Source organism: Sus scrofa, chromosome 7 (genome assembly GCF_054392235.1).
Source record: "Sus scrofa isolate SSC_HxYL_T2T_F1_AM1 chromosome 7, Sscrofa_HxYL_maternal_Yorkshire_Landrace_v2.0, whole genome shotgun sequence".
NCBI lineage: Eukaryota > Metazoa > Chordata > Mammalia > Artiodactyla > Suidae > Sus > Sus scrofa.
Genome location: NC_139389.1, coordinates 104674867 through 104690166, shown reverse-complemented (window position 1 = coordinate 104690166; position 15300 = coordinate 104674867). Strand labels below are relative to the sequence as shown.

At 52.1% G+C, this 15300-nt stretch overlaps 1 protein-coding gene across 17 annotated transcripts in view; it reads right to left on the bottom strand.

The window, feature by feature from the left end:
* SMOC1 (SPARC related modular calcium binding 1) overlaps window positions 1-15300 on the bottom strand; it is a 147944-nt gene that overhangs the window by 16515 nt on the left and 116129 nt on the right. For all 17 annotated transcript variants that reach the window (XM_084969601.1, XM_021099409.2, XM_021099410.2 and 14 more), the window contains 3 exons: window positions 5429-5621; window positions 4791-4873; window positions 2304-2409 (listed from right to left, as the gene is read on the bottom strand). In XM_084969601.1, coding sequence (XP_084825727.1) covers window positions 2304-2409; window positions 4791-4873; window positions 5429-5621 — 382 coding nt within the window. The remainder of the gene's footprint in view (window positions 1-2303; window positions 2410-4790; window positions 4874-5428; window positions 5622-15300) is intronic.

Below are 15300 nucleotides of genomic sequence, written 5' to 3'. Positions count from 1 at the left end.
TTATCTCCTTAAAACCAATGTACAAGTACCAGGCCGGCTCCCTGGGCGGTGGGCCAGAGCCGGCAGCCCTGGCCAACTGTGCGTGGGAAGCGCCCAGACCTGGAATTTTTCAGGCCATACCCCCTTCTTGTTTCTTTTTTCCCTCTCTTCTAAAACAAACATAAATAGCTCATACCCATTTTTGCATGAAACAACAGGTATGTTTTCATATTCCAAGCATAAATAACAAAAAGGCACATAATACTGAATATGCCTTTTCATAACCTCCCCTCCCCTCTTCCTGGAGATCTGGACACAGCCTCCTCTATTTTAGACTCCTAGTTGCTGAGCGCCGTGGGCTGCCTCTGGGCAGCTCCCATCTGTCGACCTGTCAGACCCTGTCTCCATCTTCTCAGACTTAGTGCCGTGCTCCTCCCGGGGAGAGGGGGGCCTGGCCCCCGTCCACAGGGTGAGCAGAACAGAGCAGGCCCAGAAACCAGCCTCAGAGCTCACAGGACCACGCGGGTGTGACAGCAAGCTCCCCAGACAAGCAGTTTCCTGGAGTGGCAACCCACGAGGCAGCCACTGCACAGGCGGTGATGCGACATAAAAAGTGCATTTTCGGGACAGCTTCTCTCCTCTGTCCCTCCAGAGGCAGAACCACTGACAGCTGAGCTGGGAGTCCTGGTTCCCCTCCTAGATACATACCCTGTGGTCCTGCTTCATCGCCGCCGAGGCAGTCACACTGGGGCCCTTCCAGGGGTCTGGGGGCCTGGGCCAATCATCCTTCCTTGCTGACAGCTCGGCCCCTGGGCAGATGTGGAGGGCTAATCCTCCCTCCTTTGGGGGCCATGTAAGCCCAGAGGCAGGCTGCCCATCCCTGCCAAGCACCTGGTACTTCCTCTGCTGCTGCTGGAGCCCAAACTGCCCCCACCCCTGCTGTGCCTCACCCTCCAGCTTCATAATGGGAAGCACATCTCACAGGCCCTTTGGGACGCGGCTCCCGCCTGCCTCCTCTGTGTCATCTACTACCGCTGTCATCTCCTCCAGCCCTTCTCCTCCGTCTCCCACAGCTCAGCCGCGGCCAACTACAGACGTGCACTTTCCTGGCATCACAATGTTCTTTCCTTTTTCCCGGAACAGCTTTCCTGCTTTTACTAGCTATGACCTACCTATCCTTCAAAACTCAGTTTTGCTGTCACCTCCTCCAGGAAGCCTTCTCTGACTCCTCCAGACTGAGCAAATCTGTTCTGTCACCTGTGAGTTCTAGCACCTACCACACAGTTTGCATCTGTCCACAGCCTAGTATCCCCACGAGGCTGCCTTCTTTGAAGGCAGGGACACCATCACCTACCTAGATGTCTAGGCCTGAGCCCATGCTTGGTGTGCCGTGCACGTTTAATGGGTCTGAGCAGCAGGCAGATGAATACACGGGTCCTCCAACTAACTGACCCAATGAGCTCAAATTAGTCAGTGCTGGAGATGCTAGTCACTGGGGACCCGCTAGGCATTTCAGCCTTGAGTCAGGACTGCCTCAGTCAGCCAGCACATCAGCTCCTAAGCTAGGGTGGATTTGGCTCTGGCAGTGTCCAATCCCACTGCCCAGAGTCCCTTGGGATTCTCAGAACTCCAAAATGGCATGAGGCTCCTGCCTTCTCAGAAGAAAAGAAAACCACGGAGTGCCTCAGACCCCCTCCAGGCCTTGCCTATCCCCCTCGTAGGCCTGTCCCTCTTCCTGCCGTTCAAGGCTCTCACTCCCTTGTGTCTATTTTTTTTTTTTTTTGTCTCTTCTAGGGCTGTACCTACGGCACATGGGGCTTCCCAGGCTAGGGGTCTAATCGGAGCTGTAGCCACCAGCCTACTCCAGAGCCACAGCAACGCAGGATCCAAGCTGCATCTGTGAGCTACACTGCAACTCACGGCAACACCAGATCCTTAACCCACTGAGCAAGGCCAGGGATCAAACCCACAACCTCAAGGTTTCTAGTCGGATTTATTAACCACTGAGCCACGACGGGAACTCCCCCCTCCCCATGCGTCCATTTCTGAGACTAGTGCTGGAAGTCCCCAGACACCCCCAGACGTGCCTCTAATCAAGTAACTACAAGCCAGATCAAAGCACCTCCCAAAGTCTAGAAAGGGGAGGGAGCAGTAGGATTTCTGGCAGAAGGTGGGACGTGGCCCTAGCTGTGTGGTTTTGGGAAGAGGGTCGACTTCCAGCCCTTGCTCTATCGGACCCTCCTCACTCTCCCAGAGTCCTGCAGCACCTGGAAAGTCAGGGGCCCCACCGTCCCCCTGGGCCTGAGTCCTGCTCACATTCTCACCTCCCACCTCCAGTGGGCGCTGCTGAGTTAATGGCCTGCACCATGTCAGTGGTGAGGGCGTCCAGTAGGCTGGTGATAAATTCCAATTTCTTCCCTTCGGGACAGCCTGAAAGACAAAGTGAGAGCTGAAGGCAGGTGCCAGGTAAATAATCAAGTAAACAGTCTCCTCAACGACTAGCGTTTCCCAAACCTCTCCAAGTCTTTCTTGTCCAGCCACATCCACTTTGAGAATCATCCAGAGCTCAGATGATTCTCAGAAACCTCCAGAGTTCCTCTACCTGCAGCCCACAAAGAGGCATCAGGACAAGTGGATAATAATGCTTTCGATTTTCTTCCATTTCACAAATTTCTGCTGAGTATCCACTCGGGCCCTGGGTGAAATGTCAGGGACATAATACACAGGGTTCTTCTCATGAAGTCTGCCGTCTACTGGGGAACTCAAGCTAGTTCTGGTATAGTAGGACCTGGCTACTCTAGAGTCAGCGGCCCGGCGCTGAAGGGGCCCAGGAAATGGACAGAGCTCCACGGTCAAAGTTGACTCAAGCAGACCTACCAGTTTTCCTGTCCAAGAACCTTCTTTTTATCACGTCTCGCCTCACCCAGCTTGGATTACAATGATCCAACCTCCCTTATAAATACTCTCCAATCCACTGCTTCTCTCTTCCTCATTGCACTATTCCAGCAAGACCCCAGGCACAGATGAATCATCTTACACATAGACCTTCCCCGAGTCTACACCCCTGTAGCTAAATGTTGCTGGTGTAAATACCACCACACAACTGGAGACGGGGCCCTCCTGGCAACTCATGACTGCCAGCTTCAAACGCGTCTCACTGCTGCTACAATCCTCCTCTCTGCCCCAACGACTTTATTCTGTCTCTGCAAATCCTCCAAGTCTCTAGTCAAGGGGCTACCTTCCCAGAAAAGCCGCAGATTCCTCCTGCCCTTCTCCTGGCACCTCACTCTTGCCCTTCTCCTGGCACCTCACTCTTGCCCCTCAGAGCACCAGTCGCCACCATTTACCTGTGCTGGTATTTGGTGGGTTTTTTTGTTTGTTTGTTTGTTTGTTTGTCTTTTTGCCTTTTCTAGGGCTGCACCCACGGCATATGGAGGTTTCCAGGCTAGGGGTCTAATCGGAGCTGTAGCTGTCAAGCTTACGCCAGAGCCCCAGCAACGCGGGATCCGAGCCACATCTGTGACCTACCCCACAGCTCATGGCAACACCAGATCCTTAACCCACTGAGCGAGGCCAGGGATCGAACCCACACCCTCATGGTTCCTAGTCAGATTCGTTAACCACTGAGCCAGGACAGGAACTCTGGTATTTATTTATTTGTATACTCTGTCTCCCCCACGAGGGAAGCCTCAGGTCAGCGTTGATCACTAGAGGTACCCAGTGCCCAGCACAGAGTGGAATCTCCATTCACGCCTGTGGAAGGGAAGGCTAGATGGAGGTTCCCCTGGTCTCTGAGACGCCGCACTCGTGACAGAGTGATTTCTACAAACCTCCCTGGGAAAGCCCCTGACTTTCAGGAGCCTCTGTTTTCAGTTCTCACTTTGGAGTCCTGATGGGGAGCAGGGGGCCTGGCTCCCAACAGCACGGACCTGCATTTGTGCTGATTAAGACTACAATGCTCCAGAGTCCCCGTCAAGGCACAGCAGTAACAAACCCGACTAGCACGACTAGCATCCAAGAGGATGAGGGCTCAATCCCTGGCCTTGCTCAGTGGGTTAAGGGTCCAGCGTGGCCATGAGCTGTGGTATAGGTCACAGATGTGGCTCAGATCCCGTGTGGCTGTGGCTGTGGCTGTGGCTATGGCTGGCAGCTGTAGCTTCGATTCAACCCCAAGCCTGGGAGCTTCCATACACCATAGGTATGGCCCTAAAAAGACAAAAAAAAAAAAAAAAAAAAGACCACCATGTTCCAAGCTATGGAGAATGTGATGATCCTACTGTAACTCGCGGGCAGGGAACACTCTCAGAAGGAGAAAGCTGGCACAGCAGCCTTTGAGAGGTCCGGGCCCCCTGTCTGTGTGTCATACTGTGGTGACAGTTCTGAGCCGCCAAGGATCATCGCAAAGGCACGGCCACTGCCACAACCCCTCAGGACAGCCCCTCCCTGTGAGCCATCTTCTCTCTGCACCCTGGGAAAAAGGGTCCACAGACCCCAGGACATCGTCCAAGGCACCCTGGGATAGAGAAAGAATTGTAGCATTTTCAAGGATGGGGTTTTCATCCAATGACTACCTTTTAAAGAAAAAGGTAAGAGCGAAGAGGAGAACCAGTGGGCTCAAGAGCACAGGACTACCTAGGGACAAATCCGAGATGGGATGCAGATCCCAGGGCTCCTGCAATGCCACTGCCAGCATTCCCGCTCCATCTTACAGATGGAGCCACAGACCCAGAGGAGGCGCTGCTTCTGCATGGCCAAGGGGCAGAGGGACAGGAAGAGGTGAAGGCGCCAGCAAGGGGCAGCGTGTCTCCTACCTGGCAGCTCCCTGTCCTTGAAGGGGTCGTCCACCTCCGCACTCTTGGCCCGGGCATCACTCTCACAGCTGGGCATCACGTAGCTGAGAAGAGAGAGGGACGGGGTGGAGGTGAGGAGGGGCTGGGAACAGAGCTGACTTCCGCCCCTACTACCAGCAGTGGTTGCTGTGGTCACTAAGCCCAGAGCTCTCAGGGCTGGCAGCAAAATCTCTCCCACACTGTCCCATGGCTGCAAGGCCATCCCAACATCCGTATTCCCACGGACACATGTCCAGGCCTGTCCTCTCAGTCACTCAGGCAGAGTGGTGTCACTTTATGTCTGCACACAGGACCTGTCTGAGCCATAGAACCAAGTGACTCGGGCAGGGCAATGGCTTTCTTGCCAGTGAACTGAGGTTCAGAGAGGTTACCGACTTTCCCAAGGCCGCCCAGCTAGGAAAGGCCAGAGCTGTGACCAGAATCCAGGACCCAGGTCTTTCTACCGGCACTTCATCTGCCCAAGAGCAGAAATGTCGCTCAACTCCCTCCAGGCCAGGACAATAAAGCCGGGAGACGCTAGGTGCCAGCCTAACAGGAAGGAAGTTGGTTCTCCTGCCCCAGGTGCACCCGAGGGGCAGGACAGGCTCTGGGGGGCTTACCGTGTGGAGGTCCCGGGCAGCGGGCGCCCCGTGTCCACCAGCACACACCAGCAGTAGCCAGTGGACTGGTGGCACTGCACTGGCTTGTAGAGCCCCCCGGGGGCGCACTCAGGGATGACGATGCCCTCACGGGGATTCTGCCGGGCCTCTTCTAGGGCGCTCTGTCTCTCCTGGTCACACGAGTGAACTTTCTCTGCAAGAGAAGACGCAGCCTGCAGTGACTCCCTTCCCTGCCAGGACTTGGCCTGGCCTGAGGACCCGATGGCTGGCTGGTGAATCACCGAGGAGAGCTGTGTTCCCCACACCAGCCCTTGGTGAGGGCCTGGAGGCCCAGCATCTTGCTGCCAGGCTCCACCAGCATCCGCATCTGGTAGGTTCCAGCAGCCGCAAGGCAGCGGGGTACTTCAGGGCTGCTCCTCATCAGAGCCGCGGTTTGCCCCGGGGGCGGAATCTCCTGTTTTCAGACTGGTTTCCACACTGTGCTGACTCCTGGCTCGGAGAGGGGTGGGGAGAGGAAGGGTCTGGCAGCTCTGTGAGCTGACAGCTCACACAGGAATGCCCACGGGCATGGATACTCTCTGAAGCCCAGGCACAGTGGGACAGGGCATGGCCACCAGCCTCAGGCTGAGAGGTGTTCTCACATGTGGCACCCAAGAGAAGCAGAAACAAGGCCCAAGCCCACCCCTTCTTGGTCTCTGACGGGGCCCCGCAAAGCAGGCTGAATGGAGCTGAGCTGATCGCACAATACTGCTTCCATCCAGTGCGAGAGACACAGGCCCGCAGAAAAGTGTCTGCACTCGGCGGCCTCAGAAACCACGTCAGCGTGTCTGAACAGCCAAACCTGGTTTGCCCAGAGTCAAGCCCACGCCAAGCCAGTGCGTGGTGCCCTGTGCCAGGGCCAGGCAGCCCTGGGGCCTCAGACCCACACAGCCTCTGACCAGTCAACCTGCCTGACTACTCTTTCTGGTTTTGTTGACTTTGTGTTTTGTTTTTTCGTTATTAAAAATAAATAGCATCGTCTGGAATCATGAGATCCATCAGTTCTTGACATCGTCCAGACCTGCATCTAGAACTCTGCTGTAAAATCTTTTAGGCATGTGTTAGATTTCTGCGAAAATTTCGTTTAAATGTAAACCTCATACCCACGCTGTCGGTTTTTGTCTTGATAAAACCACAGATTTATAATTGTTAATAAATAAATAAATAGTATTGGGTTGCTTTTCTTGTTATAAAGAACAGTTTGAAAAATGCTTCATCCCACCAAAGTCAAACACTACCTGCCCTGGACTTTTCTTTTGCGTATACACATATGCAAATACATACGCATAAACCTACTTGGGTCTTTGTTGTTTTTGGTGTTGGTTTTTGTTCATTTGTTTGTTTGTTGTGTTTTAGGGCTGCACCTGCAGCACATGGACGTTCTCAGGTTAAGGGTTGAATAAGAGCTGCAGCTGAGGCCTATTCGAGCAGTCACAGCAACACCAGATTGGAGCCACGTCTGTGACCTACCCCACAGCTTGCAGCAACGCCGAATCCTTAACCCACTGAGCAAGGCCAGGGAGCGAACCTGCATCCTCATGGATACCAGTGGGGTTCTTAACCTGCTGAGCCACAACAGGAACTCCAGTTTTATTATTTTTTTTTTTTTAATCGAAGGGACCACCTCATAAACCCGTACCATTGCTTTTTTGATCTACCTATGTTATCTGTGTATTTATTGACTTTCTTATCACGTTCTTCCTTTCATGAACAGTTTTCCACAACTTTCCTCTTGACGATGACAGGAATCATCTTGGGCACCTCGTGACACTTTCACGGCGTGTTACAAAAATACCGCTCCGAGAGCCAGGAATTTGGTGTCAGCCACACAGAGATGAATCCTGCTCACTGAACAACAGCACAGATGATGAAAATACCAGAAGCTCAGCCCTGAAGGAGCCAAATTCTTTGAAATAATGGCTCTGCTAGTGATACTCATTCCAGCTGGACGGAGGTTTAAGGAGACCGTAGGTGTGCCCAGGTCAGTGCTGCCTTGGAGGGTGGTCGGATGATGGGGAAATGATTCCTCATCTCGCTCTTGGGAAAAATGCTGAACAATTCAGGGTGAGGGGAGATTTCCTGAAGGGTATAAAAAGTATCTGAGGGCCAGGAGACAGCTGTTACAGCATACTGGCTATTGAAATATAATTCTGCATCTGGAAAATGAGGGGGAAAAAAAAGACCTATTGTTTTCGCAATGCAAACACAGCAAAACTAAGCAGGAGCTCCTTGGCTAGAGGAACAGAAGTGTAAACAGTTGACAGACGTTAGACTGGGGATTCTGAACCCAATTATAATGACCACCAGAACTGCCCCTAGAGGCAGCTTAGGAAAGAGACACAAATGGATAGGTGTGGGGGGCAGGGGCGGGGAGCTTGGGGACACCTGGTCTGGGAGAGCCAGCTTTTTGAGTTTGGCCCCTGGCTGGGATGGAGGCTGGCAGCTTCCATTACACAAGATGACACGAGAGTGTTTCAATAGCTCTCTCAACCCCAAGCTGGTAACCTTATTTTCCTACCTCGTATTTCATGCCACAAAAAAGGCGACAGAGGAGCAAAACCCAAGGAAAACAGCTTTTTTACTGGCAGCACGCTCGTGTAACAACCTCTGACAGAGGCTTTAAATTAAGATCCTCCAGGCCAACATTCTAAAGCCATAAATCAGAAGGAAAGCGAGATTCGAAGAGAGCAAGGAGGAAGCTCTCCTGGGGACTGAGCAGACAATGGACCTGACTCCTGACTCCGCACCATCAGGGAACCCTGAAACTGCAGCGGCGACGTGGAGAGGAGCCATGCGAGGAGAGGTGGGAACTCGCGGTTTGGGGGCTGTTGACAGATTTCTGGAAGGCCCTGAAGGCTGTTCTGAAATGTCTGTAGCCGGCTTCCATAGAGGCTGCATGAAGTTCCATGGAGAATACAAGCCATGCAAAGGAGGACGCCCACTAATTTGGAAAAATGGGGGCCAGCAGGGAATTCGAGAAGAGGCTAAATGCAGAGTTTATGACTTTTTTAATGTGCCTGCTTGCTTCTGCATGACAACCCCTTGAGTCCAGGTGCCCCCTTAAGAACAAGACAGAAAAGGTGTCTAATAATAGCACTAAGCGTCTGTGAAGAAAACACAGAGCGTCCATCTTCCAACAGAGAGAAAATCATCCCGAAAATCCTCTGTAGACTAACAGCAGTCCAAGCGAATAGGCATTGAGGAGCACGTGCCAGGCGAGAGGGCAAGGGCTTTGCTTGCCTGCTCTCTGTGTGTAGTGGGAACCACCGCTGTACCCATTTTGCAGACAAGGAAGCTGAGCCCTGGAGGGATTCATGAATTTTCCCAATTCTCTCAGCCGGGAGAGAGGAGGCCTGGGGCTCCAGGCAAGGGTTTCCCACAGTCACGCCTGTCTGCCTGAACTCTAGACAGAGGTTACTGCCTCTAATCATTTGCTCTCGGGAAAAAAAAAAAAATGCATTTGTCGGAGTTCCCGTCGTGGCGCAGTGGTTAACGAATCCGACTAGGAACCATGAGGTTGCGGGTTCCGTCCCTGCCCTTGCTCAGTGGGTTAACGATCCGGCGTTGCCGTGAGCTGTGGTGTAGGTTGCAGACGAGGCTCAGATCCTGCGTTGCTGTGGCTCTGGCGTAGGCCGGCGGCTACAGCTCCGATTGGACCCCTAGCCTGGGAACCTCCATATGCCGCGGGAACGGCCCAAGAAATGGCAACAACAGCAACAACAAAAGACAAAAGACAAAAAGACAAAAAAAAAAAAATGCATTTGTCTTTATGGTGTGAAGATTTTCCAGGCCAGTCACTTCGTAGTCTGCCGCAAATCTGCTGCATTCAAAAGCAAATGTGTAAAAACACATTCTGGCCCATTTGACACAGCCCTGCTTCATCTGAAGCAATGGTGAGACCACACTACAAACCTTCTAACCACTTGTTTTTCCCTGTTTGCCTCAGAACTGGAACACCACACGCCAAATTTTTAACTCACCCACCATTTACAGACAGTAGCATGCATAGTAATAAGTAACAGCTATCTGAGCGTCTCAGGTATGCCCAGCTCGGCATCAGGCACTTGTGTGCGCTCACTTCAAACTCATCACAAGCCTCCATGACAGTTGTTATTCTTATCCTCACTGAGCAGACTGGCTGTGGGATTTCCTCAAGGTCACACAGCTAAGAAGTGGCAGAGCCTGGATTCCAGCCCAGGCGGTCTGCGCCTGGGCTGTGGTCCTTGCCTCTTTTCTCTATCGGCTCTCACTGCCAAATGCTAATCTGATTTTTACTCTAACCCATATTTTTCTTTTACTCTTTGTGGTAGATGATTACAAAAGGGTACCAGTAAATTGCCCCTGCCTATGCTGGTGCCACTGAGGAGACCTCCCCACGTTGACTCTGATTGGCTGTGAAGAGACAGAGGTGACAGGGTAGGGCTCCCAGACCCGGGCCTTAAGAGGCCTTGCAGCTCCCACATTCCCTTTTTTGGAAGCCACCCTGAGACTGGCATGTAAGGAAGCCAGTCCAGCCTCCGGGAGGAATAAAGGCCACATGGAAGAAAACCAGAGCAGCTCAGGCCATAGCCAGCCCTTACTGCTGGGTGTGTGCGACAGGTCAGGTTGGACACGCCAGCCCAGCTGACCTTCCAGCTGGATGAGTCCAGGAGTGATTTCAGGTAGAATCAGTCAAGGAACCACCCACAGACCAATCCACAGACACATTAGAAGGAGTAAGTTATGTCTGCTGCATGCCGTTACATTTTTGCATGGTTCGTTACACAGCCATAGATAACTAAAACACTTAGACATGCTCAATTCTCTATCAACTTACCCCATAAATATTTTTGTAGCCCTCTCAGATCCTTTAGCCAATCAATCAATCCCTTCAGTGCTTCTCCAGAGGTCATGTAAATATTAATTGATAGGAGTTCCTGTTGTGGCTCAGCAGGTTAAGGACTCGATGGTGTGTCTATGAGGATGCAGTCTTGCTGGTCTCACTCAGTGGGTTAAGGATCCGGTGTTGCCATAAGCTGCAGGTGTAGGTCACAGACGTGATTTGGATCTGGTGTTGCCGTAGCTGCTGCAGCTCCAATTTGACCCCTGGCCTGGGAACTTCCACATGTCCAGGTGTGGCCATAAAAAGAAAAAAAAATTAAAATAATAATAATTGATACATAAGCTCATTCTACATCTGAGGACCCAAAAGCCAGTCCCTTCGTTAGGGCCACTGTCGCCCTCTGCCCTTCTCGGTCACCTTCCAAATAAATCTTAAAATTCTCAACTATCAGTTTTTCCAGATAAGGAGAAGTTGCCTTTCAGAATGCAAGCTGGGGGATCTGTTTCGAGGGTCTCTTCACGACCCCTGGGTTGGAGAGGAAGCTCCTCAGCAGTGCACCCGGACTGCTCGACCACATCCAATCTCTGCTCAAGAAAGTTCAAGGAAAGAGGACAAGATGAGAAGGCCCGGCCCGATAACTATGAGAACGGGCCAGGCCCATCTGCAAACACTCGGAAGAAGCACACAGTGGGGGAGAGGGAACAATCGAGGCTGTCTGGGGGGACCCGGGAACACATAACCACATGCTCTGACACACTCACGCATACGCACCCCCTCTAATCCCCTCCTGAGATGGTGCAGAGAATGAGGGAGGGCCGGTTCCCTCCCCAGCCGGCAGTGGGTGGTTTAAGTTTCACTCACACACCTCTGACTGCCGAAGAGAAGGAGCATAGAGAAACGTGGCCTGTGGAAGGAACGAGATCGTGGTCCAGCCCTTGCCACCAGGAAGCACCCGGCCCTCTCTCCCACAGATCACGCAGCGGCAGAGCCGAGCAGCACCACGGTGGCGTGGGTGGGGGCCGGAGGGGGCCAGGGGACAGAAAGACCAGGCTGAACCAGACAACCCAAAGCCTGTCTGCAGGCCCAGGACATGGGTCCTTAGGTGTCCCGCCAGGACAGGAGGAGCGTGGAGAACAGCCCTGTCTGCTACGGCCGGATCCTGCCTCCGAGCCTCCCCGGGACCCGTGGTAATTAGGAGCAAAGGACAGCATGGACAGTCTCTGTCCTCAGCTCATCCATGATGTTGATTTTAGCCCAAGTTTATCCTTTCGCCCTGGGGACCCTTCCTCCTTTATCACCTTTTCTTTTTTCTTCTTTACTTAAAAAAAAAAAAAATGCCCAGGAAACAGAAACACCAGAAGATTCAAGTTTCAGGTCCTTGGGCTGATCTTTCTGGCTGCTGCCTTTCAGAGGAGAAAATGCTGAAGGAAGGAGCAGAAAAACTGGGGTGCTGGGTAACTTGGCACCCAGGGAACAGGTATTGGTGAGCCAGTCACATCTTGAACTCTTCGGAGAAAGAGCAAGGGAACCTTATGGTGATGGAGGCCAAGGAGACAGGAGGAGAGAGAAGACGGCAGTCAGACCAGGTAGCACTAACAGGGTTCTCCAGAGAAACTGAACCAATAGAAAAAATATATATATAATACATTACATATTTTATACACACACACACACACACACACACACACGGGGAGAGAGAGATTTATTTTAAGGAATTGGCTCCAGGCCAGCAAGTTGGAAATTCAAGTAAGAGTAATGGTGCAGTCCTGAATCTGAAATCAATAGGTCAGGCCAGCAGGTTGGAAACTATGTCACAGTCTGGAGACAGAATTCTTCTTCTTTAAGAAATCTAAGGTTTTGGGGAGTTTCCACTGTGGCTCAGCAGTAACAAACCCGACTAGTATCCACGAGGATGTGGCTTTGATCCCTGGCCTCGCTCAGGGGGTTAAGGATTGGGCGTTGCCATGAGCTGTGGTGGAGATCGCAGATGTGGCTGAGTTCCTGTGTTGCTGTGGCTGTGGTAGAGGCTGGCAGCTGTAGCTCTGATTCAACCCCTAGCCTGGGAACTTCCATATGCTGCAGGTGTGGCCCTAAACACACACACACACACACACACACACACACACACACACACACACACACACACAAGGAAGGAAGAAAGGAAGGAATCTCGGGTTTTGCTCTTAAGGTCTTCAGCTGACTGAATGAGGCCCACCCTCACCATGGAGGGGCATCTGCTTTTCTTAAAGTCAATTGATTATAAACGTCTATCACACCTAAAATAATATCTGCACAGAAAGATCTAGACTAGTGTTTGACCAAATTGGGTACTGAAGCCTAGCCAAGTTGGCCCCTAAAATTAACCATCACAAGGTCCCTACAACAAATGACACCAAGAAAAAAGTCTGAATCTTATAGAAAACCACACACAGAAAAACTAAGAGTCATGGCTCATAGAAAAGTCAGGGGGGTCAGGGGGGATGCTTTGATGAATGATGCAATCGTCCCAGAATCTCCTCCGAGTGGAGGCTCAGTAGGCAATTAAGGGCAGCTTCTATGGCAGAGCACTGCTTATATGGCAAAAAAAAGGGGCATGGGATGCAGACATGGCTGGAGTCTCAGATGTAACATCGGACTCTGGGTAACACATGAGATTAGGGCCCGTGGAGAGGATGCAGAGGGGGTCAGGGGCCTTCCTGGACCCAGGCTCTCACGCGGGCTGGTACTGGGTGGGGGCTGGCACCATGGCAGGCTCTAGTCTTGTAAGACATGGCAAGAAGAAAGAACTAACCACACGATCTTCACCTACCTTCATTCCAGCCCTCCTTTGTCCCCAGAGCTTTCCCTGTGGGCCCCACTGAGAGCAAAGTGTCCCTCTGCTGAGTTTGAGCATTTGTTCCCATCATGGACCCCTCACCCTTGGCACCAGAACTCAACAAGATGCCAAGCTTCTGAGGGCAAGGACTCTGTTGCATCCTTCCCGATCCTTCCCCACACCCATCCCTGGCCCCCAGTGCCTCAGTCACAGGAGAACCTTTGAGGGTAAAGGATCCACAGGGTATTTTACCCAAGAATCCCTCTATTGCTTGAATCCCTGCTGTGCCAACCCCCGCCACAGAATTCTCTTCTAGCCTGACACTTCGGAAATGGGACCACCCACTGCTGAGTCAATGCCAAGGTTGGGGTGGGGAGGGGATGAGACTACAGAGGCTGAAAAGAGAAAATCTGTTCCTTTGAGTCATCCTGGGAAATGCCACACTCAACCTTCAGGCCATCAAGCACTAGATTTTCCTAGGGGAAAAATCAATAAAAGGTTACCTGCCTGAAAAACAAGAGGAGCTTATCTACGTTTCGCTGCGAAAGGAATCATCCCACCGGGCCAAGAATATTAAAGAAAACACTAGCGTTGTGTCGCCTACAGTTACCCTGAAACCCCTGCAAATACCTCACACCCACCTAGCCTCTTATCAAAAATGAATGAAATGCTGAAGGATAACCCACAATGACAAGCTGTGTGTTAAAAAGCACCCTTTCCTGAATCACAACATGAAATTTCAGAGGCGTAAGAAATCGCATGGCTCCTGCCTCAGGAGTCTCTGGGTTGGCGTGAGCGGCATGTGCTGCCAGGACAGCTGCAGAGAATCTGAACGAGGACCGGATGGCAGGAATGAAAGGAGGGAGCAGAGGGACCGGGTTTGAAGGCTCTGGCTTCTGTGATTTTGAAGGGATGGGATATGCTGCAGAAAGCATGACCTGGGGAGCGATGTTCAGGACATCTTTTTTTTTTTTTTTTTTTTGCCTTTTTTTTGCTTTTTAGGGCCACACCCATGGCATATGAAAGTTCCCAGGCTAGGGGTCAAATCAGAGCTGTAGTCGCTGGTCTAAGCCACAGCCACAGCCACGCCAGATCCAAGCCGCATCTGTGACCTACACCACAGCTCACGGCAATGCCAGATCCTTAACCCACTGAGTGGGGCCAGGGATTGAATCTGTGTCCTCATGGATACTAGTTGGGTTCGTTAACCACTGAGCCATGAAGGGAACTCCCCAGGACATCCTTGAGCATCTCTGCTCATTTGGCCACATGGGGTTCAGCACCCATCCCCCAGAGGACCACTTTTCTGCCTTTCCATCACGCCCGGCACTCAAGATGTCACTTGGCCATCATCAATCCCTACGTCTCAGAGTCATCCCGGGATGCCTTGAAGAAGAGGAGAACCTACAGAACCATCGCTCAGGGCTTCCTTTGCAACAGAGGGCAGACCAGAGGCTAAGAAAAGGGAAGGCCCTGCCAAGGCAGTGAAGAAGCAGACTCCCTGACAAACGGAACAAAGTCAACCCTTAAAACTGTGCTCAGGTGTGTGTCAGGCAGGGGCGGAGATGGAGGGGGTAGAAACAGAATATGCACAGATTTAAAATGAGCACCTTTTCCACCGGAATGAGTTTCTCCATCTAATTTAATCTGAAGGCCCCTCCTTTTGCTCTGCTGTAGAGTAGGCAGCCAAATGATGTGAGAAAGATAACATCCTCACCCAATCGTAACCTACGAAGGAACCGTGGAGCACTTCTCTGGAGGCAAAAAACCCAGAGAAAAGACACTGTTCAGCTCTGGTCCAGAAGGAAGAATGAGGATTGCATACGATGCTCGGGGGATGGCTGCTCCCAAACACCAGAGGGTACTGGGGCAGTCACAGCGAAGACATTCGGGGTGGGGTGGGGACACCTGGGCTTCCTCGCCTAGCACTCCTGCTCCTGCACACTCCAGCCCAGGCTGGCATATGGAGGACTCTGTTGCTCACAGAAGTCAACAATGATGGGCATGGAGGCAGGATAGCAGCGTGGTGGTCAAGGGCTTGGGGTCAGGTGGATCACTTGGTAGCTTTGTGACCCGGGGATGGTTGACGTTGGCTCCCGAAGTCCCGGGCTCCTTACCTGTAAAGGTAGGGTAACCATAGCACAGGCCTCCTAGGGTCATCATGAGAATATGTAAAGCATCGAATCTGGCGCCATA